Source organism: Neltuma alba, unplaced genomic scaffold (assembly GCF_004799145.2).
Source record: "Neltuma alba isolate B1F8T4 unplaced genomic scaffold, ASM479914v2 tig00012527_pilon, whole genome shotgun sequence".
Lineage (NCBI taxonomy): Eukaryota > Viridiplantae > Streptophyta > Magnoliopsida > Fabales > Fabaceae > Neltuma > Neltuma alba.
This window is the reverse complement of record NW_021636992.1, coordinates 63,917-86,085: the sequence shown is the minus strand read 5'-3', so window position 1 is coordinate 86,085 and position 22,169 is coordinate 63,917. Positions and strand designations below refer to the sequence as shown.

General features: G+C 36.8%; 3 protein-coding genes and 1 pseudogene across 4 annotated transcripts; 1 reads left to right on the top strand and 3 right to left on the bottom strand.

Moving 5' to 3' along the window:
• Positions 1 to 16: 16 nt before the first annotated feature.
• LOC114728247 (pectin acetylesterase 12-like) lies at positions 17 to 3,241 on the bottom strand (annotated as a pseudogene).
• Positions 3,242 to 7,349: 4,108 nt separating this feature from the next.
• On the bottom strand, positions 7,350 to 10,806 carry LOC114728252 (pectin acetylesterase 2). Its single transcript, XM_028915129.1, has 12 exons — positions 10,288 to 10,806; positions 9,642 to 9,724; positions 9,399 to 9,528; positions 9,216 to 9,289; positions 8,910 to 8,996; positions 8,708 to 8,832; positions 8,554 to 8,614; positions 8,364 to 8,417; positions 8,198 to 8,275; positions 7,999 to 8,104; positions 7,744 to 7,889; positions 7,350 to 7,647 (listed from the first exon to the last, which is right to left on the bottom strand). Exons 1-12 carry the CDS (start codon positions 10,490 to 10,492, stop codon positions 7,540 to 7,542), a joined length of 1,257 nt encoding a protein of 418 aa, XP_028770962.1. The 5' UTR covers positions 10,493 to 10,806; the 3' UTR covers positions 7,350 to 7,539.
• A 4,686-nt stretch (positions 10,807 to 15,492) lies between these two features.
• Positions 15,493 to 18,448, top strand: LOC114728250 (uncharacterized protein C24B11.05). 2 transcript variants are annotated; one of them, XM_028915127.1, is made up of 8 exons: positions 15,493 to 15,575; positions 16,107 to 16,175; positions 16,943 to 17,008; positions 17,122 to 17,219; positions 17,312 to 17,437; positions 17,528 to 17,764; positions 17,872 to 17,937; positions 18,041 to 18,448. In XM_028915127.1, the coding sequence occupies exons 2-8, from the start codon at positions 16,124 to 16,126 to the stop codon at positions 18,191 to 18,193; spliced, it is 798 nt and encodes a 265-aa protein (XP_028770960.1). In that variant the 5' UTR covers positions 15,493 to 15,575; positions 16,107 to 16,123; the 3' UTR covers positions 18,194 to 18,448. The 2 variants fall into 2 exon arrangements, with proteins under 2 accessions (XP_028770960.1, XP_028770959.1); XM_028915126.1 differs by lacking the exon at positions 15,493 to 15,575 and adding an exon at positions 15,591 to 15,816.
• LOC114728251 (peptidyl-prolyl cis-trans isomerase, chloroplastic) lies at positions 18,367 to 21,994 on the bottom strand. The gene is made up of 7 exons (XM_028915128.1): positions 21,765 to 21,994; positions 21,002 to 21,193; positions 20,508 to 20,649; positions 20,299 to 20,387; positions 20,118 to 20,172; positions 19,837 to 19,922; positions 18,367 to 18,757 (listed from the first exon to the last, which is right to left on the bottom strand). The coding sequence occupies exons 1-7, from the start codon at positions 21,831 to 21,833 to the stop codon at positions 18,602 to 18,604; spliced, it is 789 nt and encodes a 262-aa protein (XP_028770961.1). The 5' UTR covers positions 21,834 to 21,994; the 3' UTR covers positions 18,367 to 18,601.
• Positions 21,995 to 22,169: the final 175 nt, after the last annotated feature.

Here is a 22,169-nt window from a genome sequence, read left to right as displayed (position 1 = left end):
TAAGAAGATAAAACACCCAATGTGATTTTTCTCCCATATAACGGCATTGATCTGTTTCAAGAGCATTGGAGTCTAAGCGGGAACGTACCTTGCCCGTAAGGAGAGGAGAGTTATCTGATAACCATAATTCCTGCCTCTCAGATTGGCAATGAGAAAAGCAGGAATTTATGAACAATCCAGCCTGAGCTTCCGTTGAGAAATCTTGCAAGGCATTTAGCATTTGAGTTCTGAAGCCTGCGTCACAGGAGAGACATCAATTTCAAATATCATAAACAGCATCAGATAAAATGCAGAGCCACATCAACTGATAGGCATATACATCTCAGTTCAGATTAGAATGAACCTTGGAGGAACTGAATCTCAAACGAGTTACAATTTGCATGATTTGATTTGCAGTCGTTCCAAAAGCCCAAGGGGTCAGCTGAAGCTGGTATTAAACTCGCTTGAACCTCTTGAAACCAATAACAAGAATGATAACAAAAATTACTACTCATAATCGCCGCAGTTCCTGAAGAAATAATGCCCTGTGTAACGTTGATTACCTACCATGAATCGTAGGCTGCATTAAGTAGAAATAATGGAGTCTCTACGTGATTGACCAAATTCTGAGGAAAGAAGCACTGCAGAGAGTCCACAAAAAGTTTCAATTTTGCTCGTCTTGGTAATATCCAGTTGCTAATGGAACGATATTCAGAATAAAAGAATTACTGAAGTTGGATCAAGTTGGTTGAGATAACTTTCTGGCAAATTCTTTTGTACTTCCTATGATATCAACAAATTAGATCCATGGTATTATTTGTATGCATGTTCTTAACCGAAGAAGTGAAAATACAAAGAAAGGTTAACGCAAAATGTTGGAGCAAATGAGTCTCCACATCAAAGAAGTGATGAAAACATACCTGTAACTGAACAACACCTGCAAACATGTTCCTCATAGTACACGACCCAGATACATCAGCTCTACACGATTGAACAAATTGTTGATGATGTCAAAAAGTTCAAGCAAAACAGTATCATGCTGCAGCTTATATGAAGAAACTTGTATAACTTACGCATAAAAAGAAATCCAGCATCGCTCAAGCATTTTACTTTTGAAGAGTTTGGAAACTGATTCTTAAACTCATCACAATGTATCATGGTCGCCAGACCGCCAGCAGAGCATCCAGAGAGGAGAGCCTGAAATTTTCTTTGCTGTGAATTAGAATTCATAAGCACCAAAAGAACGAACTACAATTGAAAGGAGCATGTCCTACCTGGTCGGCATTCTGCATTCCCTTAGACATTAACTCCTCCATAGCAGCAAGCCATATTTTTTGCCCTCGGAATTGAAGCTTTGTAGCTCGAAAAGAGAACCAAATGCATGTAAGGTAATATAAATGAAAATTTGAAATTAATCAAAACCAGAGGCATTGTTAGAGCTGACAGCACGAGAATATCTTCCAGCACATTGACTGAAGGTAGCATCAATAGTTCAGTTTTTCAAGGAAATTTTTGTTGCTAATAGAAATTATATAGGGAAAAGTCTAAGAAAATATATTATGCAGAGACATTTCATTGACCTCGTTCTGACTATCTCCACTGAAGGAAGCCCCATCACAGTACCGTAGTTTGACCCGGTTCCAGTTGAAAAAGTCTGCGCACAAAAGATAGGACCCAGAGGATATGCATTCTTTAGTATTTATGTGTAGCAATCCCCGGAAGTTCATTTAAACGCATGCGTGGGGTAAGAAGAGAAACCAGACCTGGATTTTCTTCAGCTTTGTTGCTTAATATTCCCGTGAATGGTATTTGCTTTTCCATGTAGTTTGAGGAACCACGATGAGTAGTTTTTCTATAAACGCAAGTCCTGATGTTATTACAACATCCTCCACCCTGCATCAAGACTGATTGTAAGGGATTTCCAATTTCCAAAAAAAGAAGAAGTAATTTTTCGGGAAATGGTGAGGGAGAATCGTGATGAACAATTGGGAGATAGTATGGTATACCTCCAATTCAACGAGCCAACTATTTGTGCCCGATCCAAATCCAGGATCCAAATGATAACCTGGCAGTGTTCTGTCCAAACACACTGATAATACGATGGACAAGTATATAAAATTCAATAAGAAATTTTATCCTTTGAGTTAGTCTTTAAACAAATTAAGTCTACCTACTCATTACAAACAAGTCAGAAAAACACGGGTATAGTACAATCTGTCCAAATAAAATCTTTGGTGAGGGGTAGAAACATTCTTTCAGCTTTGAAATCCTAGTGCGAAGAATCAAACGCTTAATTGTTGATCGAGGAAAATCAAGAGATGGGTAGGCTACATAACTAAAGGAGATATGTAAGATTCTCGGGAAAGTCCAGGGAGGAAGCAAGGAAGCAATTTAGGGAACCAATGTAATGTTGTTGGAAACCCAATTTAAAAAGCGAGGGACGTCTAAAATTCTTCAATCTCCGGTCACCCAGTCCCACAACAATGAAGGACCGGCAGTAACCTGAAAGGATGGAGAACACATTTGGGAGTTCTAAGCACAACGTAGCTTATGGGTGAAGCAAACAACATTGCATGCGTTTAGATTGAAAGAAAATTAAGCAAGCGCTGAAAATCTAAAAGCGAGAGAGAAATACCAGCCCCTTTAGATGCAGCAGCTTCAATGAGGGTGAGGTTGACCATGAGAGCTTGGGAGGAGGAAGCTGAGAGTGCGGTGACGATATCATTTTCTGTGTAAGAAAACGCAGATTGTCCCTGAGTCTTGGAGGCATCGAGAACAAACCCGGAAACAGAGTAAACAAAACCAAACAACAACAGAGCCAGCTTCATGTTTCTGCTCATTTTTTCCTCTAAATTATGGATTCGGCCGATTTGCTGCTTTTATGGCAGCTGGAAAAGAAAAGAGCTCAAGGACGCCATCCGTTGGCCATGACAGCTTATAAAGGATAGAATGTAGCTTAGCGAGGATTGAAGAGAGAAGGCCCTTATCGTCGTTGTCTGTATATTGCCGCGGCGTACTAGTGTGTGTCTTGATTATCTTTAATGGTGGGCTATCTAATTTAGTTGAAGGAATCAGCCTACTGCACTGGAAATGCTGGTTATTGTCCAAAATGAAGAGATGTTTCCTTCATCAATGATGGCTCCCAACACTTATCGTTGTAGTCCCCTCCGCTTGCTTCCTTTGTTTCACTTTCCTACTTTACTTCCTCACCATCATTAGGCATAAGGCATCTCTCTTTTGTCCTTTCGGTGTCGTCTTTCCCATTTCTTCGTACCTCCCCGAAGAACAAGTAGCCGGGAGATTTATGAAGATGTGCCCTCATTTAACCCTGATTCTAATAATATCCCAAATATTTACAAAAATCTAAAAACTGAAAATAACACATGGATGTATTAAAATGTGCTTGTGATAACGCCTTTAAAACTCACAGCAACATCAACATAAAGTTACATAGTTAAAATCAATCATTTTAGATACTTGAATAACAAAGATGAGTTTAAGTCCTTATTCACGGTTTTTTTCGGTTATGATGATATGATGTATTGTTTCCGATTCTAATTATAAAAATTTATTTATAATCTATAAATAAGATCTTATAATTAGGATAGAAGCTAATATTAAGTTATAGAGATTAGTGGTTCTCCCAACTTAACATCTTATTTAATAAACTATTGGTAAAGTTTTTTTAAAAACGTTACAGTGAAATTTGCGAATGCCAAAATCAATTTGATTTTTTTTATTAAACTATTCATAAATGGTCTCGGCAGATATACTTCTCCTCCTCATTTTTTCCCACCTTTTCAGTCCTTCGTGATAAAATGTGATGAATAAATGTATTTAAACTGAAATATGATAAAGAAATTGAGCTTAATCCTGATAATTTCAAGTGTCTAAAGGCTTCTCTCTGTTGGTTGAGAAAAGAAAGATCCTCTGCCGTGCGGTCAGGTGAATAACCTCAAGCCATTGATTGCGGCGGGGATTTTTCGAACTCATCAATCATCATCATGCATTCTCGTTAAATAACCCAAAAAGAAAAAGCCGCATCAAAATATCGTGAATCCACTTATTTCTAAAATATTTCGATGCCAACAAATATTTCACCTATTTCAAAATATTTCACCTATTTTAGCACAGCGATTAAGAAATACCGTTAATGCATTCGTTGGCAAAAAAGGGATAAGGCAAAGGTTTTTTGTTTTTTGCCAAAATGAGGAAAAGGTATTCGAGTAAATATAATAATAAAATTTAAAAAATCCCAATAAATGATGATTTGGATTTAAAAACAACATTTTTTTGCCAAAAAAATATTCAAAATAAAATTAAAAAAAATAATCCAAAAGGTAAAATCACAAAAATACCCATGAGTGGACTCACTAATTGGTGTTAGGGACTCAAACAGGGGAATAACAAATAAAAACGTGGGAAAGAAATTAAGAGGGAAAAAAAGAAGAAGTGATGAATGGCCCAAAAAAGGAAGGGGTGCATATTAGTCCTTATCACGTGGACATCAGATCACAGCATAGCACATGTACGCATTCTCATTTGTGTGGTCTTCGCTCTCAACGGATGATCCACTCACAGATTTGTACAACCTTTCACTCATATTAATACTAATACACACAAGTTCTAAATACAAAAGTCAATTTAATTTCATGTCGCACATGATTTTTCCTAAGCCTAACTGAGCCTTTTTTAATTCGATAACGTCTGTTCAAATCGTGTCAATATACATCTATACAAGGTATTTGCATTTTCGTTCGTCCACGACACATTTTCATCACTGGAAGAGTTTTTTTTTTTAAAAAAATTTAATAAAAAAGGAAAACTATATATTAGGTCCGTGGAGGAGATTGATCCAAGTGACGTGATTAAAATAATGCTATTGTCTAATTTGCGAAAAGCAGTAACGATTAAAGATTGATAGTAAGAAAATTCCCTTCTGATGAGTTTTAATTAATTATTCCAGCTTTGAGATTTTTCAAAATCTGCTCATGGTGGTTCCCAGAGATCACACTGTTTCGAGCAGGCCAGAGTCTCGACAACTAATGATATGCGATAATTCATTTGAATGTCATTTTTTGGTAGATATATTGATTTGGGCTTGGGCCCTCCTTACTTCACCCAAATAGAAAAAGGCGTGGCGCCAATTCAAAATAACCGCATGGAAGCTTCCATGACAAGGCGAGTGGCAAAAACCCCTTGTCAGTTTTGCCATTGCTAACCTCTCGCTCAGAGCTCAGAGTCTTAAAAGTTCCCCAAATCACCGGCCATGGATGCTCAAATTGGCCTCCTGCGTAACATTCTAGCTGCACTCACAAATATAGAAAGAAGGCTGGTCCATGAACCGGTAGCTGTTGCGATTAATGCATTGAATGTAGAAGCCGCGGAAGATCTCCTCGCCATGATTGCTGCTCGTGTGGAATCTATTCAAGCTACCCTTGATGGTGTTGCACCAGAGGCAGTTGCGGTGGATGACGTGGCGGCGGGTGACCAGCCCCAAGCCGCCCGTCAGGAGTGGGAAGACCAGCCTTGCGAGGCTGCCGTGGTGAATGCACGCTGGACAGATTGTGAAACAGAATTGCGTGTAACTGTGCCCATCAACAAGAAAGTTAAATGGGGCGAGAAATCGGACTGCATAAATGACAAGGACGCGAGTCAGTGCAAGAGCCGCTGGGGCTACCTTAGGAAATTGCATAGGAGGAGGGCCATGGTTGATGGAGGCTACGATAGCCCACTACCTCACTACTGGTCCTTGCTGTCTCAGTTTTTTGATGGCAATATCAACCCACCAGCTCCGAACGGAGATGTCAACCCACCCGCTCTGATCGGTGATGTCAACCCACCAGCTACGAACGGAGATGTCAACCCACCAGTTCCGATCGGTGATGTCAACCCACCAGTTGCAAATGGAGATGTCAACCCACCAGCTCTGTGTTAGAGTAAAAGATCAGCCCAATCAACACAACACTCAGCCCAAATATTTGGCCCATTAGTTCAGTATTCTAAAATATTGTATTAGGGCTACGTGTTTCGTGTTTTCTCAATTGTATATCTCGTGACACACCTCTATATATACAGCACTGCAATAACCTCTTGGAGATGCAATGAATATACTATTCATTTTATCTTCTTGTTGGTTTCAATACTCTTTTATGGTATCAGAGCCATCGTCTCTCCATTGCTACAATTCATCGTGTTTTTTTTAAAAACAAAATATCTACTATCTCATCTAGTACCTCTTCTACTTCTCCTTCTTCTCAAATTTCTTCTTCCTCCGCTCTTCCCTCTCACTCTGCCTTGGCATCCTCTCCCTCTCACTTTATTTCCATTAAACTTACCAATGAGAATTACACCATCTGGAAAGCTCAGATAGTTCCCTATCTTCATGGCCAGTAACTCTATTCGCACATTGATGGCACCACTATTTCACCCTCCATGAGACTTGATGATGGCATTATCAATCCTGAATACACTTCTTGGTTTCAGAAAGATCAATATATTCTCTCTGTTCTCATCTCCTCTCTATCTGAACCACTGATAGGCCAAGTTATTAAAAACAAAACCTCACGCTCTATGTGGCTAGCCCTTGAACGCACATTCACTCAAAAATCTCAAGCTCGCTTTCTTCATCTCCATAATCAACTCACCACACTTAAAAAAGGCTCTGAATCAATCTCCAACTACTACAAGCGAGCGATCATGCTTTCTGAAGCCCTCAGCACTACTGGACGTCTAGTCGATGACATGGACTTTGTTGCATATCTTCTAGTTATTAGAGATTAATTAAGAAGCATTTGGTGGCCAAGAAAGACCGGCTGTAAGAAACATTTAACATTTTTACCATATTTTTATCATAGTCATAGCAGTGTTATGATTAGCATGTAAAAGTCTTATCTGGGTATTGATAATTTTTCTTTTACCAGAATCTGACAATTAATCTGTACCAAGTAAAATGAATCATATTAGGGTTGTACCAGTACGATTGTGATTGATTTTGTCTATATGCGGATGTCCTGCGTATCAGGTCTCCTTTAGATTGGTCAGTTAAATTTTAAGATGCTTGGCAATTTGAGTTTATCACTTCCGATTGCAGATATTCCCATCCCATGGCGTCCACCACATGTTGGACCTTAACAAGCCCACGAAGAATTTCGAGGTGCTCACATTCTCCTTAGACGCGTGTCAAAACAAAAGCATTCGAATCTCAACTATACGATAGGCCAACAAGGATGCAATAACTCGATGCGTCTTGATGAAGGTCTGGGACAAACATGTGGAGCAGAACAACAAAGCGTAGCACCATTCATTATGTTAGTCTGTTGCGGTCATTTCATTTTATGTTAAAAATCTGTTCAACATCGCTCGTGATATGCTTGGTTGCTGTTGGGGTGAACAATATTTATTAATAAGATCTAAAACTAAAAAGATCTCATTGAATAGGCTTATCGGAGTTAAATGAGTTCGCATCCTCAGGCAAGAATGACTTCCCAGTAAGAAATAATGAATGTTACAAAGATAGAAGAATGGGAGACAGAAAGATGAAAGCATGAAAAGGTTGAATCAGTTGAAAACCAGATTATGGCAAGTGTTGTCACAGGGATAAGCACAGTCAATAGCCTTGAAAGCATCCCTATCGAAATACCAGTCCCCAACAGCAATTGCAATAGGCTGCGTAATGAGAAGATAAAACACCCAATGTGATTTTTCTCCCATATAACGGCATTGATCTGTTTCAAGAGCATTGGAGTCTAAGCGGGAACGTACCTTGCCCGTAAGGAGAGGAGATTTATCTGATAACCATAATTCCTGCCTCTCAGATTGGCAATGAGAAAAGCAGGAATTTATGAACAATCCAGCCTGAGCTTCCGTTGAGAAATCTTGCAAGGCATTTAGCATTTGAGTTCTGAAGCCTACGTCACAGGAGAGACATCAATTTCAAATATCATAAACACAATCAGATAAAATGCAGAGGCACATCAACTGATGGGCGTATACATCTGAGTTCAAATTAGAATGAACCTTGGAGGAACTGAATCTGAGACGAGTTACAATTTGCATGATTTGATTTGCAATCGTTCCAAGAGCCCAAGGGGTCAGCTGAAGCCGGTATTAAACTCGCTTGAACCTGGTGAAACCAATAACAAGAATGATAACAAAAATTACTACTCACAACCATCGCAGTTCCTGAAGAAATAATGGCCCGTGTAATGTTGATTACCTGCCATGAATCGTAGGCTGCATTAAGTAGAAATAATGGAGTCTCTACGTGATTGACCAAATTCTGAGGAAAGAAGCACTGCAGAGAGTCCACAAAAAGTTTCAATTTTGCTCGTCTTGGTAATATCCAGTTGCTAGTGGAACGATATTCAGAATAAAAGAATTACCGAAGTTGGATCAAGTTGGTTGAGACAGCTTTCTGGCAAATTCTTTTGTACTTCCTATAATATCAACAAATTAGATCCATGATATTATTTATATGCATGTTCTTAACTAAAGAAGGGAAAATCTAAAGAAAGTTTTATGCAAAATGTTGGAGCAAATGAGTCTCCACATCAAAGAAGTGATAAAACATACCTGTAACTGAACAACACCTGCAAACATGTTCCTCATAGTACGCGACCCAGATACATCAGCTCTACACGATTGAAAAAGTTGATGATGATGTCAAAAAGTTTCAAGCAAAAAAGTATCATGGTGCAGCGTATATGAAGAAACTTATATAACTTACGCATCAAGAAAAAATCCTGCATCGCTCAAGCATTTTACTTTTGAAGAGTTTGGAAACTGATTCTTAAACTCATCACAATGTATCATGGTCGCCAGGCCACCAGCAGAGCATCCAGAGAGGAGAGCCTGAAATTTTCTTTTTTGTGAATTAGAATTCATAAGCACCTAAAGAACGAACTGCAATTGAAAGGAGCATGTCCTACCTGGTCGGCATTCTGCATTCCCTTGGACATTAACTCCTCCATAGCAGCAAGCCATATTTTTTGCCCTTGAAATTGAAGCTTTGCAGCCTGAAAAGAGAACCAAATGCATGTAAGGTAATATAAATGAAAATTTGAAATTAATCAAAACCAGAGGCATTATTAGAGCTGACAGCACGAGAGTATCTTCCAACACATTGACTGAAGGTAGCATCAATAGTTCAATTTTTCAAGGAAATTTCTGTTGCTAATAGAAATTATATAGGGAAAAGTCTGAGAAAATATATTGTGCAGAGACATTTCATTGACCTCGTTCTGACTATCTCCACTGAAGGAAGCCCCATCACAGTACCGTAGTTTGACCCGGTTCCAGTTGAAAAAGTCTGCGCATAAAAGATAGGACCCAGAGGATATGCATTCTTTAGTATTTATGTGTAGCAATCCCCGGAAGTTCATTTAAACGCATGCATAGGGTAAGAAGAGAAAGCAGACCTGGATTTTCTTCAGCTTTGTTGCTCAATATTCCTGTGAATGGTATTTGCTTTTCCATGTAGTTTGAGGAACCACGACGAGTAGTTTTTCTATAAACGCAAGTCCTGATGTTATTACACCATCCTCCACCCTACATCAAGACTGATTGTAAGGGATTTCCAATTTTCGGGGGGAAAAAAGGTAATTTTTCGGGAAATGGTAAGGGAGAATCGTGATGAACAACTAGGAGATTGTATGGTATACCTCCAATTCAATGAGCCAACTATTTGCACCTGATCCAAATCCAGGATCCAAATGATAACCTGGCAGTGTTCCGTCTAAACACACTGACAATACGACAGACAAGTATATAAAATTCAATAAGAAATTCTATCCTTTGAGTCAGTCTTTAGACAAATTAAGTGTACCTATTCATTACAAACAACTCAGAAAAACACGTGTATAGTACAATCTATCAAAATAAAATCTTTGGTGAGGGGTGTAAACATTCTTTCAGCTGAGAAATCCTAGTGCGAAGAATCAGACGCTTAATCGTTGGTCGAGGAAAATCAAGACATGGGTAGGCTACATAACTAAAGGAAATAGGTGAGATTCCGGAGTTACATAACTAAAGGAAATAGGTGAGATTCTCCGGAAAGTCCAGAGAGGAAGAAAGGAAGCAATTTAGAGAACCAATGTAATTTAAAAAGCGAGAAATGCATAAAAAACTTCAATCACTGGTCACCCAGTCCCACAAGAATGAAGGATCAGCAGTAACCTGAAAGGCTGGAGAACACATTTGGGAGTTCTAAGCACAATGTAGCTTATGGGTGAGCCAACAATATTGCACGCGTTTAGATTGAAAGAAAATTAAGAAAGTGCAGAAAATATAAAAATGAGAGAGAAATACCGGCCCCTTTAGACGCAGCAGCTTCAATGAGGGTGAGGTTGACCATGAGAGCTTGGGAGGAGGAAGGTGAGAGTGCGGTGACGATATCGTTTTCTATGTAGGAAAACACAGATTGTCCCTGAGTCTTGGAGGCATCGAGAACAAACCCAGAAACAGAGTAAACAAACCCAAACAACAACAGAGCCAGCTTCATGGTTCTGCTCATTTTTTTTCCTCTAAATTATGGATTCCGCCGATTTGCTGCTTTTATGGCCGCTGGAAAAGAAAAGAGCTCAAGGACGCCATCCGTTGGCCATGACAGCTTATAAAGGATAGAATGTAGCTTAGCGAGGATTGAAGAGAGAAACCTTATCGTCGTTGTCTGTATATTGCCGTGGCGCACTAGCGCGTGTCTTGATTATCTTTAATGGTGGGCTATCTAATTTGGTTGAAGGAATCAGCCTACTGCACTGGAAATGCTGGTTAATTGTCCAAAATGAAGAGATGTTTCCTTCATCAATGATGGCTTCCAACACTCATCGTTGTGGTCCCCTCCACTTGCTTCCTTTGTTTCACTTTCCTACTTTACTTCCTCACCATCATTAGGCATAAGGCATCTCTCTTTTGTCCTTTCGGTGTCGTCTTTCCCATTTCTTCGTACCTCCCCTAAGAATAAGTATCGGGAGATGTATGAAGATGTGCCCTCATTTAACCCTGATTCTAATAATATCCCAAATATTTACAAAAATCTAAAAACTGAAAATAACACATGGATGTATTAAAATGTGCTTGTGATAACGCCTTTAAAACTCACAGCAACATCAACTTAAAGTTACATAGTTAAAATCAATCATTTTAGATACTTGAATATTACAGATGAGTTTAGGTTCTTATTCACGGTTTTAATTATAAAAATTTATTTATAATCTATAAATAAGATCTTATAATTAGGATAGAAGGTAATATTAAGTTATAGAGATTAGTGGTTCTCCCAACTTAACATCTTATTTAATAAACTATTGGTAAAAAAATTTTAAAAACATTACAGTGAAATACGCGAATGCCAAAATCAATTTGAATTTTTTTATTAAACTATTCATAAATGGTCTCGGCAGATATCCTTCTCCTCCTCATTTTTTTTTCCCATCTTTTCAGTATTTTGTGATAAAATGTGATGAATAAATGTATTTAAAGTGAAGTATGATAAAGAAATTGAGCTTAATCCTGATAATTTCAACTGTCTCAAGACTTCTCTCTGTTCGTTGAGAAAAGAAAGATCTTCTACCGTGCGGTCCGGTGAACAAACCCCAAGCCATTGATTGCGGCGGGGATTTTTCGCTCATTGTTGGCATCCGACCGAACTCATCAGTCATCATCATGCGTTCTCATTAAATACCCAAAAAAGAAAAAGCTGCATTAAAATATTGTGAATCCACTTATTCCAAAAATATTTCGATGCCAACAAATATTTCACCTATTTCAAAATTTTTAATATTTTAGCACAGCGATTAAGAAATACAATTAACGCATTCGTTGGCCAAAAGGGGATAAGGAAAAGGTTTTTATTCGAGTAAATATAATACTCTTTCGATCCTTAATATAAAATCCATTTAACTAATTTGAATAGATTATGAAAGTTAGGTAAGTTAGTTAATTATAAGAAAAGTAACACATTTTTCGTAAAACACTATAATCATATTTCTTAATACTCCATCTCCTTCTTCTACTTGATTATAGTTGATGAGGGAGTATCCATATTCCATAAGAGTAATTTAGAAAAAATTGATAAATATAAGAAATGAGTCTTATATTTAGAACCAAAACTAATTCCAAAATTGGGTCCTATATTAAAAATCGAAGGAGTAATATAATAAAAAAATCTCAATAAATGATTATTTGGACTTAAACAACACTCTTTGGCAAGAAAAAGTAGTATTCAAAATGAAATTAAAAAATAATCCAAAAAGATTTATATCCCGAGAGGACGAAGATTACTTATTACTACTGGAAAATTTCTTTTTGTTTTACATTGGCCTTTGAAAATTCTCTCTAAATAAAAAACCTCTTTTTTTATCGTCCCTCCCATCCTTTTTTTTTGTAATGAAATTGTTCTATTAATTGTACAAAGCTAGTTTATTAATGAATGAGTGTTTTCTGATTAATTAAGGTGTTCAGCAATAAGCATTTTGAATAAAATCCTGTCAATTATTGACATATTATTGACATTACTACTATTTACTATTATTTTTAATTGAATTAATAAACCTTTTTTATGAAATAATCAAACTTGAGTTGATCATGCTTAAATCAATATGTTATGCTCAAATCTCTTGTGCGTTTATAATTTATTTACATAATAACTTTTTATTTTCTTAAAATTTAATAATTTGTTATTGTTCTTTTATATATATATATATATATATTCAAAATTCATTACTCATGCGGCAAATATATGATCAGTTATTCTAATTTCTGCTTGTTATATTTTACAATTTTTGCTTCTTGGTAAGTTATTCAAAATGTAAACACTTTATTTTATTTCTGCACGTATTACATAAGCAATATTTAAAAATTGATCTAAAATTTATGTAATTATAAAAATATGCTAATTTGATATTATAAAATTATAAAATGAAAATAACTGCACAAAAAGCTTATGTGAGAAGACAAAGGGCCAAACCCATTTATTAGTGTTTCCATTGGTTTGAGGAGGGACTAACCTCCATTTCACTTAAAGTCCTTGAAAATTTTGCCATATCTTCTACGATGGATCTTTAATCAACCAACCTTCTGCACAACATTTTGGCGGTTCTCACAAATATAGAGAGACGACTCGTCCATGCACTGGTGGCGGATGAAATTCTTATCGTTAATGGAGAAGTCGCAGATATCGTTGTTATGATTGCTGCCAAAGCTCAATCCACTGATGCTGCACTGAATGCTATTGCTAGACAAGCTAATGAGGCGGCAACTATCGTGGTGGACAATTGCCAACTACCCATCAATGGTTACAAGATGGGGGCTCAGTCCCAAGCCACTGACCACGAGGTTGCTGACCAGCCCCAGGCCACCAACCATGAGACGGGCGACTAGCCTCATCCGAAAAAAAAATAATATTCAAAATGAAATTAAAAAAATAATCTAAAAAGATTTAGAGATTACTTATTACTATCTCTAGTTCTAATTATAAGACATCGTTTGTTTAGCTAACACCTCTGTTTTGGTATCAGAGCCATGACTATTTAGACCGATATAAGACTTTTGGAAACTTTCTTTAAATATAAAACCTCTTTTATTATTATCACTCCCATTTTTTTGTTGACAAAATTGCTTTATTAATTGCACAAAGTTGACTCATTAATTAATGAGTGTTTTCTCATTAATTAAGGTGTTCAGTGACAAGTATTTTTTAATGAAATAATATCAATCATTGACATATCATTTCTGGTCCTAATTATAAGACCTCGTTTGTTTAGCTAACACCTTTAAATTGGTATCAAAGCCATAACTATTCAAACAAAAATGAGATATTATTTGTGATGGTAAATAAAAAGAGTTTATTAAATCATGAGTGAAACTTCAACTAGCCTTGAGCCTATTTGATTTTTTTCTTTCTTTACTCCGCAAAGACTTTCTTCTTCTATTTGTAGAACCCTTTCTAAAAAGATTGAAAATCTTATAGAGACAAGTTACCTTCATAAAGATGCTAAAATTCAAAAAATAGATTTACCTCTTCTTGGTCCTTATAGCTTTTATCTATATTAAAATTTATTTTTGTCTTCATTAATCGATAATTTGATATGATGCTGTTTAGTTGAGGGTAATTTTAATTTTTCTATGTATTCTCATTGACAATAAATATGTCCTTTTTATAAAAAAAAGTTTAAAAGGTTTGAGTGATTGGACATTGAAGGTTAAAATTTGATCATCTTTCACAATTTAAAAGCAGTATAATATCTGAGGGACGCAAGAATACTATTTTGAAAAATCAAAACAAGTTAGTTATTGCCTTAAAAAAATAGAAGAAGTTAGATTGCTTGTGCGTTCCAACATAAACCGTTAGAACACACCATTTGCATGAAACAATTTATTCAAACTCGCGACTAAGGCTATTTAAAACGGTAAGAAACAAAAAGAGTCAATCTATAAACACTCTTTTGTGATCGATAAAGTTGACTTCTTTTCAAAAAAGAAGAAAACCTATAAACACAAGAAGTAAGGTGTGAGCGTCAATATTAGGCTAGCCGAACCACTTACAGCCATTGAACAAATGAAATAGTCGACTCAAAAATTGCACCAGGGCTTTCCTATGTGTTTGTGGAGAATCCTAATGTGAAGCCACTAGTGAGCAAACCCTGATGCCAACAATAAATCAAAAAAATGAAAATTTTGGAGGAAAATTTTATTAATGATAACAACCTAATAAATGTTTATATAAAAAATTAATATTTTGTAAATTTTATATACAAAAGAAATTATGACTAGGTTCTCCTTGTCAATAAAATTTTAATGGAATTTTTTTCCCAATAATAAAATTGAGCACCATGCTTTGTAGCACATGGGAATCTTTAAAGCCTAATTGACAATGGACATTGGATATTTACCTGACGAATAAAGCGTCTGGTTCGGCCAGGACGAATATTTTGCAGCACTGCACTTTCGTATAACTAGAAGCCAGCATCTCCTATTGGATGACTTGTTCGGCTTTCTGGGCATTTTGGACATGAAATGGCATCTGCCCTTTGGTTATTACAGGACAATCACTTACACTATATAACATCTTAGATAATAGCGACATCAAAGTTCATATTCCATTACGCAAAATAGAATAAACCTTTATTCTCGTAAATCCCGTTTCTAGATTATGCCTCCCTTTTTCTTGGCATTAACATTCCAACCCTGTGCACCAACTCGTTCATGGCATCAATTTTTCCTTATCTCTACCCCACCCAACCATTAACCTTCCATTCTCAACAACCTAATTCATTCACCTAATCATACAGATCCGAACTCCTAATTAATTATTGTGCTTGGCATAGTAGCAAGATAATCTCATACGAGGACAAGAAAAACAGAGCAGCTGTTGTAGGGAAAATGACAGAATGTGAAGATGACCAATTCTGACAAATATTTAAAAAAGAAAAGAGAATGCTCTTCCGCCTCAGACTAAAAAATCTTTGAGCGTCATTTCGCACTTTCACCTTAGTGGTGGGCCCTCCAGTCACATATGCATGTATAAATTGATGGTGCGAGGCCATTCCCAATTCATTCATCTCAGGGTTTACGTTCATTCAAACAGTGTAGCACAGGTCTGTTTCGTTTCATGCCTATTATACTCCTTTTCATTGCTTCTGCACTGTCCACTTTGCCTTATTCTATTAGCAGTTTATTTGTGGTTCACATTCATGGGCATGCTTCATGCATTGATATCGACATAACCCTTGAAATCGGTTCAGAGTTTTGAATATCATCTGATCAGTTTATTTTGTGATTCACTCAACCCTCTTGCAACAACTCAAGACTATTCTGAGATTCTTCATCCGTTTAAAGGTTTGAATATCATCTAATCAATTTTGTTGAACTGCCATCTGAAATTTTTACGATCTTTCCAGTAGTAGTGGGGAGTTTATATCCTGGAAAACATAGAAAATGTATTATTCAATTGGTTAACATGTTAATTATCATGCTACTGCAAGCAAGGACACTTTTACTTGCACTCAGGTTTTCAAAGCGTGATTTTCATAGTAAAAGATTACAGGAGGAATGATGCAGAATTAGTATTTAATCGAGCAGGCTTATTTAGAAAGGTAATCTAACAAATTTGTTGAACTTTGTTGTAGATTAAGAATCCTGCAAGATGGATGCAGCTCGCATGACCGGTGGCTCCAAGTACGAGTGCTTGCTTTTCGGTATGCTTAGGGCAACCCAGTTAACATACTCTTTTCATGTTTATTTTGTCACAGTATATACCTTAGTAGTCTTGTGCAGAACCTCAGTGGTTTTGATCATGAAACAAAGATGAAAGTTGTATAAGTGTATGACACTTTATATTCGGGCTCCATTTTGCCTTATTTTAAGACAGTCTGTGAATCAGGTCACTAGGCAGGGATCAAGGGGCGAGGGATGTGAAAAAATATATGAAAAGAGAATCAAGAGTTCAAAGATTTTCTATTTTTTATGTTTATTTAAAAGAAAATTAATACCCCCTCCAGTTCCATTTTATAGTGTAAATTACATTATAAAATGGGTCTTATGTTTAGGATTGGAGGAATATCATTTAGTTTCTAGGCATTTTCGGTTCTTAAAGATTGAAACTGGTGAGACTTCAACGGAATTGGGACTTTCACCTTTTCGGCAAAACTTTGATTCCCTTCAACGCCTTCCCAATAGCAGAAACGGAGTTGATGCAATAAGATCCCTTACACACAGTATTGGATAATTAATCAGGATCGAATTGAAGTTTAAAATTTCCGTAAAATTATTCATGTATTGAGTAAAGAAAAAAAGGAGCAGTAATTCTCAATTATTTACGAACATACAGTAAATATCTTCGACAAGTTATTTCTGCCTTCCAGTCATCTCCATTAAATCTCTACATTTGGATTTTTAGTTACTGTGCGTCAAATGAGATGAAAGGGGGCGTTATTAATGTGCGGATCCAAATCTTTTTCTACAGATATGGATGACACACTCTATCCACTGAGCTCAGGTATCAACCTAGCTTGCCGGAAGAACATACAAGGTACAAATGTAAATCTTGGGCGCGACCAGAAAACATCATGGTTCTAATGTCCTGGTTCACATGTTTTTTTTTTTTAAAAAAAAATCACCTTGATTACCTAAATTTGATTGCAGACTATATGCTGGAATGCCTGGGCATTGAAGAAAGTCAAGTTCCCAAGATGTGCTTGGATTTGTACATAGAATACGGAACCACTCTGGCTGGACTTAAGGTAAACTTTGTACTATGAATCGAAACCTTCACGTATTCAGTAATCATTACCAATACTTGGGATCAATGAATTCATGAGCGTTTTTCTCTCAGGCCCTTGGTTATGAATTCGACAATGATGAGTTCCATGCTTACGTGCACGGAAGATTGCCTTATGACAAGTTGAAGGCCGATCCTTTGTTAAGGAATCTCCTGCTTTGCATGCCTCAGCGTAAAATAGTATGCCATGCACGGTTCAATCTCTGAATTAGTCAGTTCTGCGATGAGCATTAGGTAAAATTTCTGACGAATTCAAAATGATCTCTGCAGATTTTCACCAATGCAGATCAAGCACATGCAATTCAAGTTCTCAAGAGATTGGGCTTGGAAGATTGTTTCGAGGGCATTATATGCTTTGAAACACTGAATCCTCCTCAAAATTTCAACGATGTCGATGACAAAGCAGAAAATGGATTTTTCAGCTCCAAGTCACGAATACTCTGCAAGCCCTCCGTGGAAGCCATTGAAGCTGCTATTCGCATTGCTAACGTGGATCCTAAGAAAACAGTAACGCTGACTACTTGCTTTATATATCAAGCGCCTGAAGATTTCTTCCTCGTATATTTTGTTCATCAGTCTCCAGGAATCATTTCAAATTTTTCGGTCTTTTGCAGATTTTCTTCGATGACAGTGCTAGAAACATTGCAAGCGGAAAAGCAGCTGGGCTTCACACAGTCATCGTAAGCTATATAATTTGCATCTTGTTTGGGGAGCAAAGCTTAACTGCGAAATTAAACTACTACACGAAAACATACTCATAACTAATCTGACACACTGTGACAGGTGGGGCGTTCAGATTTGGTGCCAGGAGCAGACTACGCTCTGAGAAGCATCCACAATATCAAAGAAGCATTACCAGCAATACGGGAGACAGAAGAGGGCCACGAACAGAAAGTGCTCCAATCACAAGCAGTTGCAACCATGGTCCAAGCATAGGTTCCACTTGCTTGATAAGCAAATTAAGTCTCTTTGGGTCACTCCATCAAAATCTACAAAACCGTCCCCTTTGTCTCTGAGGGCGTTAATGCTTTCACTATATGTCTATATTGATAATGTAATTAATCGCATGCAATGTATGGGTATCTTGTAATGGCAACAGCCATAATCTATTAGGGAAGAAGAAAGTACTACAATTATAAGATTTAGCAAATGTGTATCAGTTTAGTACATATGAAATAACGTTTTCGTACTCATCCTGACAATAGTTCCCTCACCAAATCTCGCCTTTATTGCCATGTCACTTAAACGACACTACATTTTCCCTCAACTCAAAAGGTGCAGAAGACTAAAGCTTGAAAATTGTCATAGCAAAAGAGAAAATTCTCATGCGCTTCAGAGGAAGGATCAAGCATCTAGAGGCAGCTCTCCACAATTAACAATTCTGCATGGCTTCCGAGGGCCATCATACCTGCTTGTCTCCTGGGATTCAAGCGTCTTCACAACATCCATTCCATCAACGATATGCCCAAAAACAACATGACGATTGTCCAGCCATGGAGTCTACATCATGAAACAAACTCATTAGCAAATATCAAACCCAACAACTAAAACAACTTCAATTTACACGGTTACAAAAGTACTCCTCCGGTCCTTAAAAGATCTATTTAACTAATTTGATTAGATTAAGAAAGTTAGGTAAGCTAGTTGATTATAAGGAATATACTCCTCCGATCCTTATTATAAGACCCAATTTGACTTTTTATTTGGTCCTAATTATAAGATCCAATCCATTTTGTCTCTTATATTTATGCATTTTTTTCCAAGATAATCCTTCTAATAATGATAGTTTTAGCCAATATACTTAATTAGCAAGGATATTTTAGGAATGACAACACTTATTTATTATAAATAACCAACTTAACTTACTTCCTTAATTTCCTCAAATAAGTCAATTGGGTCTTATAATTAGGACCAGAGGAGTAACATGTTTTTCCTAAAATATCATAATCATCCTCCTTAATATCTTTTCTCCATCTTCTACTTGATTATGGTTGAAGAAGTATCCATAAAGGTAATTTAGGAAAAATTAATAAATATGAGAAATAGGTCTTATATTTAGGATTAAAATCAACTCAACAATTAGGTCCTATATTAAAGACCGGAGGAGTATATGTCAAGTCAATTTGATAACTAAAGCATTACTACCAGTCACTTCTTGTTATCAATCAAACCAAGTAGGAATCAATAATAATACATCTAAAACAAAGCTTAAAAAGAAAAATGCCGATCTAACTTAAGTGAGAATTTACTACTTATGTAAATGTCTCCTCCGCAGATCACAAGATAATAATTTTTCTGGTAAATGGAGGCGATTCAGACAATATATTCTATAAGGAGACTAAAACCAGCAAAACTGAAAGCCCTTGAAAATTTTACTTGACCTGTGTTTGAGTAAGTGACTGCTGCACTGCACTATAAAAAGATGGGTTCTACTTTTCTTCTATTTCTAAGCAGAGTTCAATTATGTCACTGCAGGAAATTATTGGTTTGCTAGACTCTTGACGTGCAAAGAATGCTCTAACATTAATGGATAACTTGTAACAGAAACAAAAAAAGGGCAGTGCAGCTAACTCGCTCACCTTTACAGTACAAATGAAAAATTGACTCCCATTAGTATTAGGACCTGCATTTGCCATGCTCAAAACTCCAGGACCAACATGCTTCACTGCAGGGAAGGGCTGTACTACGTTAGGAAGACATTAACACATCATTTTCAACCAAAAGATCGATCCCGATGAGAAAAACTACGCTTTTATCCATGTGTAAAAACTAAAAACTGCAAAAGTAGAACTTTTAGTATGAAAGATTTGTACGGCTCAATATCATTTGAGTCATCATTCAGACAGTAGATGGGACATACAGGCAAAACTTTCATCTTCAAAACTAGAGCCATAGATGCTGATTCCTCCAGTTCCCTGCGGTCATTAGTAGTATATATTTTAGTGATAACCCACATAACACTAAATTTCTTCGGCTGTGTGAAAGCAAACACTGCGCTAGTTAATACACAGAGATGCATAAACAACTATGATAGAGCTCACATCTCCTTCAGTGAAGTCCCCTCCTTGAATCATGAAATCTTTGATTATGCGGTGGAAGTGGGATCCCTTGTAACCATATCCTTTCTCTCCTGCACAAAGATATTTCAAATTATCTGAAAATTCTGAAAACTCCCCTCTATCACTATCCATTTCACAGTAATAATGAAAACACTACAAGAGCAATGTTGTAAAATCTGATCCTGCCTTGCCTGTACAAAGAGCACGGAAATTTTCAACAGTTTTGGGCACAACTTCTCCAAATAGGCCCAAAACAATCCTGCCAACAGATTCACCCCCAATTTCTACATCAAAGAAACACTTGTTGGTCACTTTGGCTTGCAGCTCTAGGACCTAAAAGTAACAGAGCCGTGTAAGACAATAAGCCAACATCTAAGTCCCAGCGAAACAAAGGATTGCCAAGAGATTTCCATTTCGAGCAGTGAATATAATTTTGAAGAACCCATATAGCATCATCATTTTGAATGAGTCAAGGAATTCCAATCATAAGATCCACAGGCTGCTCAATGCCAGGAACTGATGTGAACTTATAATTTAATATTAGGTGTTTACACTTGTCCACATGGATAGCACAAATCAAAAGAGATCCCATAAGTATTATTCTCTTTCCATCATCTTACTCACTTTGGCTATAAAATCTCCTCTTAACATTCCCAAACCAAATTGTTTGAACAAGTACACTTACATTTTGGTCAGCGTCGACACATGTCATTCTCTTATATGAGATTGATTTTACTCCGGATTGGTTTGAGACAGAAAAACTTGAGGCATAATGAGATTTTGATGCCAGTGCTTTGGTGTAGCCAAGCTGTGATTTTGTACTGCTACAAATCATATGTGGCCTTCGAACCTTCGACACATCTTGGCTGTAATTACCCTGACAACAAAATTTTGCCATTATAATGTGCATAAAAGTTCCGCTTTCGCAGCACGTTTTATGGTTAGCTTATACTACTTCCGGTACTAATTATAAGAACTAGTTGACTAATTTGAGAAGATTAAGGAAAAAAATTAAATTAGTTATTTGTAATAAATATGTGTTGTCTTTTCCAAAATATCCTTGCTAATCAAACGTATTTACTATATATATCATTGTTAAAAGGATTATATTGAAAAATATATATTTAGGATTACAATAAAAATCAAACAAAGTCGACTAAGATAGTATTAATATGTTCGATGCAATGACAAGAGAAAGTAGAATGACCCTATTCTCCAGATACAAGAGGTACAGCACAAGTGAGAAATGTAGACTCTATATAGCTAATATTTGGATTGTTGTAATATTCAGATAGTCAAAGGCCTCCAATCTGTTGTCAGAACCAGTAATTTCAAACGCATTCCATCTCCACACCATCTTCTCAAGACCAGCAACATAAGCATGCTCGATAAGCAGACTAAATAAAAGGAATTTAAGAAAAAAGAAAGACAAAATAGAAGATAGCAACCTGAAACTGAGAAAGACGAGGAAGCGAGTTCTGACTTTGCACTAACTGCGCTGAGAATGAAGAAGCCATAGTTAACGATATGATAGGAAAAGGGTTGCCCTCTAACTGGAAATTGGGCGATGGTTTCTGGGTTTCAGGGCCAAAGCAATGGAATGTCGCTCAATAGCTCAAGTATTAGGTGACTGGAAACTACAGCTGAAGGCGGTGAGTGGTGGATAAACCGATAAAGGGAGCAGACATTTTTTATTTTATTTTATTTTTTATTTTATAACTTTTTTGGGAAAAAAAAATCTGGCCTTTTCCGTGATTGAAGAGTCGGGAGCAGTCGCGTTCAGTAGGGTTTGCGCCCCAGTGCGCCAAGCCGACGAGGAACAAATCATTCGATTTCTTAACGGATTAAATTTT

What these genes read in the sequence shown, in the direction of transcription:
- LOC114728252 (XM_028915129.1), bottom strand. Translation starts at nt 10,492, where the DNA reads ATGAGCAGAACCATGAAGCTGGCTCTGTTGTTGTTTGGGTTTGTTTAC. An exon ending in GTTGGCTCATTGAATTGGAG is followed by an intron (nt 9,529 to 9,641) that starts GTATACCATACA and finishes GTCTTGATGTAG; the next exon opens with GGTGGAGGATGGTGTAATAA. An exon ending in CAGGTGTTGTTCAGTTACAG is followed by an intron (nt 8,418 to 8,553) that starts GTATGTTTTATC and finishes TTGATATTATAG; the next exon opens with GAAGTACAAAAGAATTTGCC.
- LOC114728250 (XM_028915127.1), top strand. Translation starts at nt 16,124, where the DNA reads ATGGATGCAGCTCGCATGACCGGTGGCTCCAAGTACGAGTGCTTGCTT. An exon ending in GTACGAGTGCTTGCTTTTCG is followed by an intron (nt 16,176 to 16,942) that starts GTATGCTTAGGG and finishes CTTTTTCTACAG; the next exon opens with ATATGGATGACACACTCTAT. An exon ending in CCACTCTGGCTGGACTTAAG is followed by an intron (nt 17,220 to 17,311) that starts GTAAACTTTGTA and finishes TTTTTCTCTCAG; the next exon opens with GCCCTTGGTTATGAATTCGA.
- LOC114728251 (XM_028915128.1), bottom strand. Translation starts at nt 21,833, where the DNA reads ATGGCTTCTTCATTCTCAGCGCAGTTAGTGCAAAGTCAGAACTCGCTT. An exon ending in TTTCCGTGCTCTTTGTACAG is followed by an intron (nt 20,388 to 20,507) that starts GCAAGGCAGGAT and finishes ATCTTTGTGCAG; the next exon opens with GAGAGAAAGGATATGGTTAC. An exon ending in TGAAGATGAAAGTTTTGCCT is followed by an intron (nt 19,923 to 20,117) that starts GTATGTCCCATC and finishes CCTTCCCTGCAG; the next exon opens with TGAAGCATGTTGGTCCTGGA.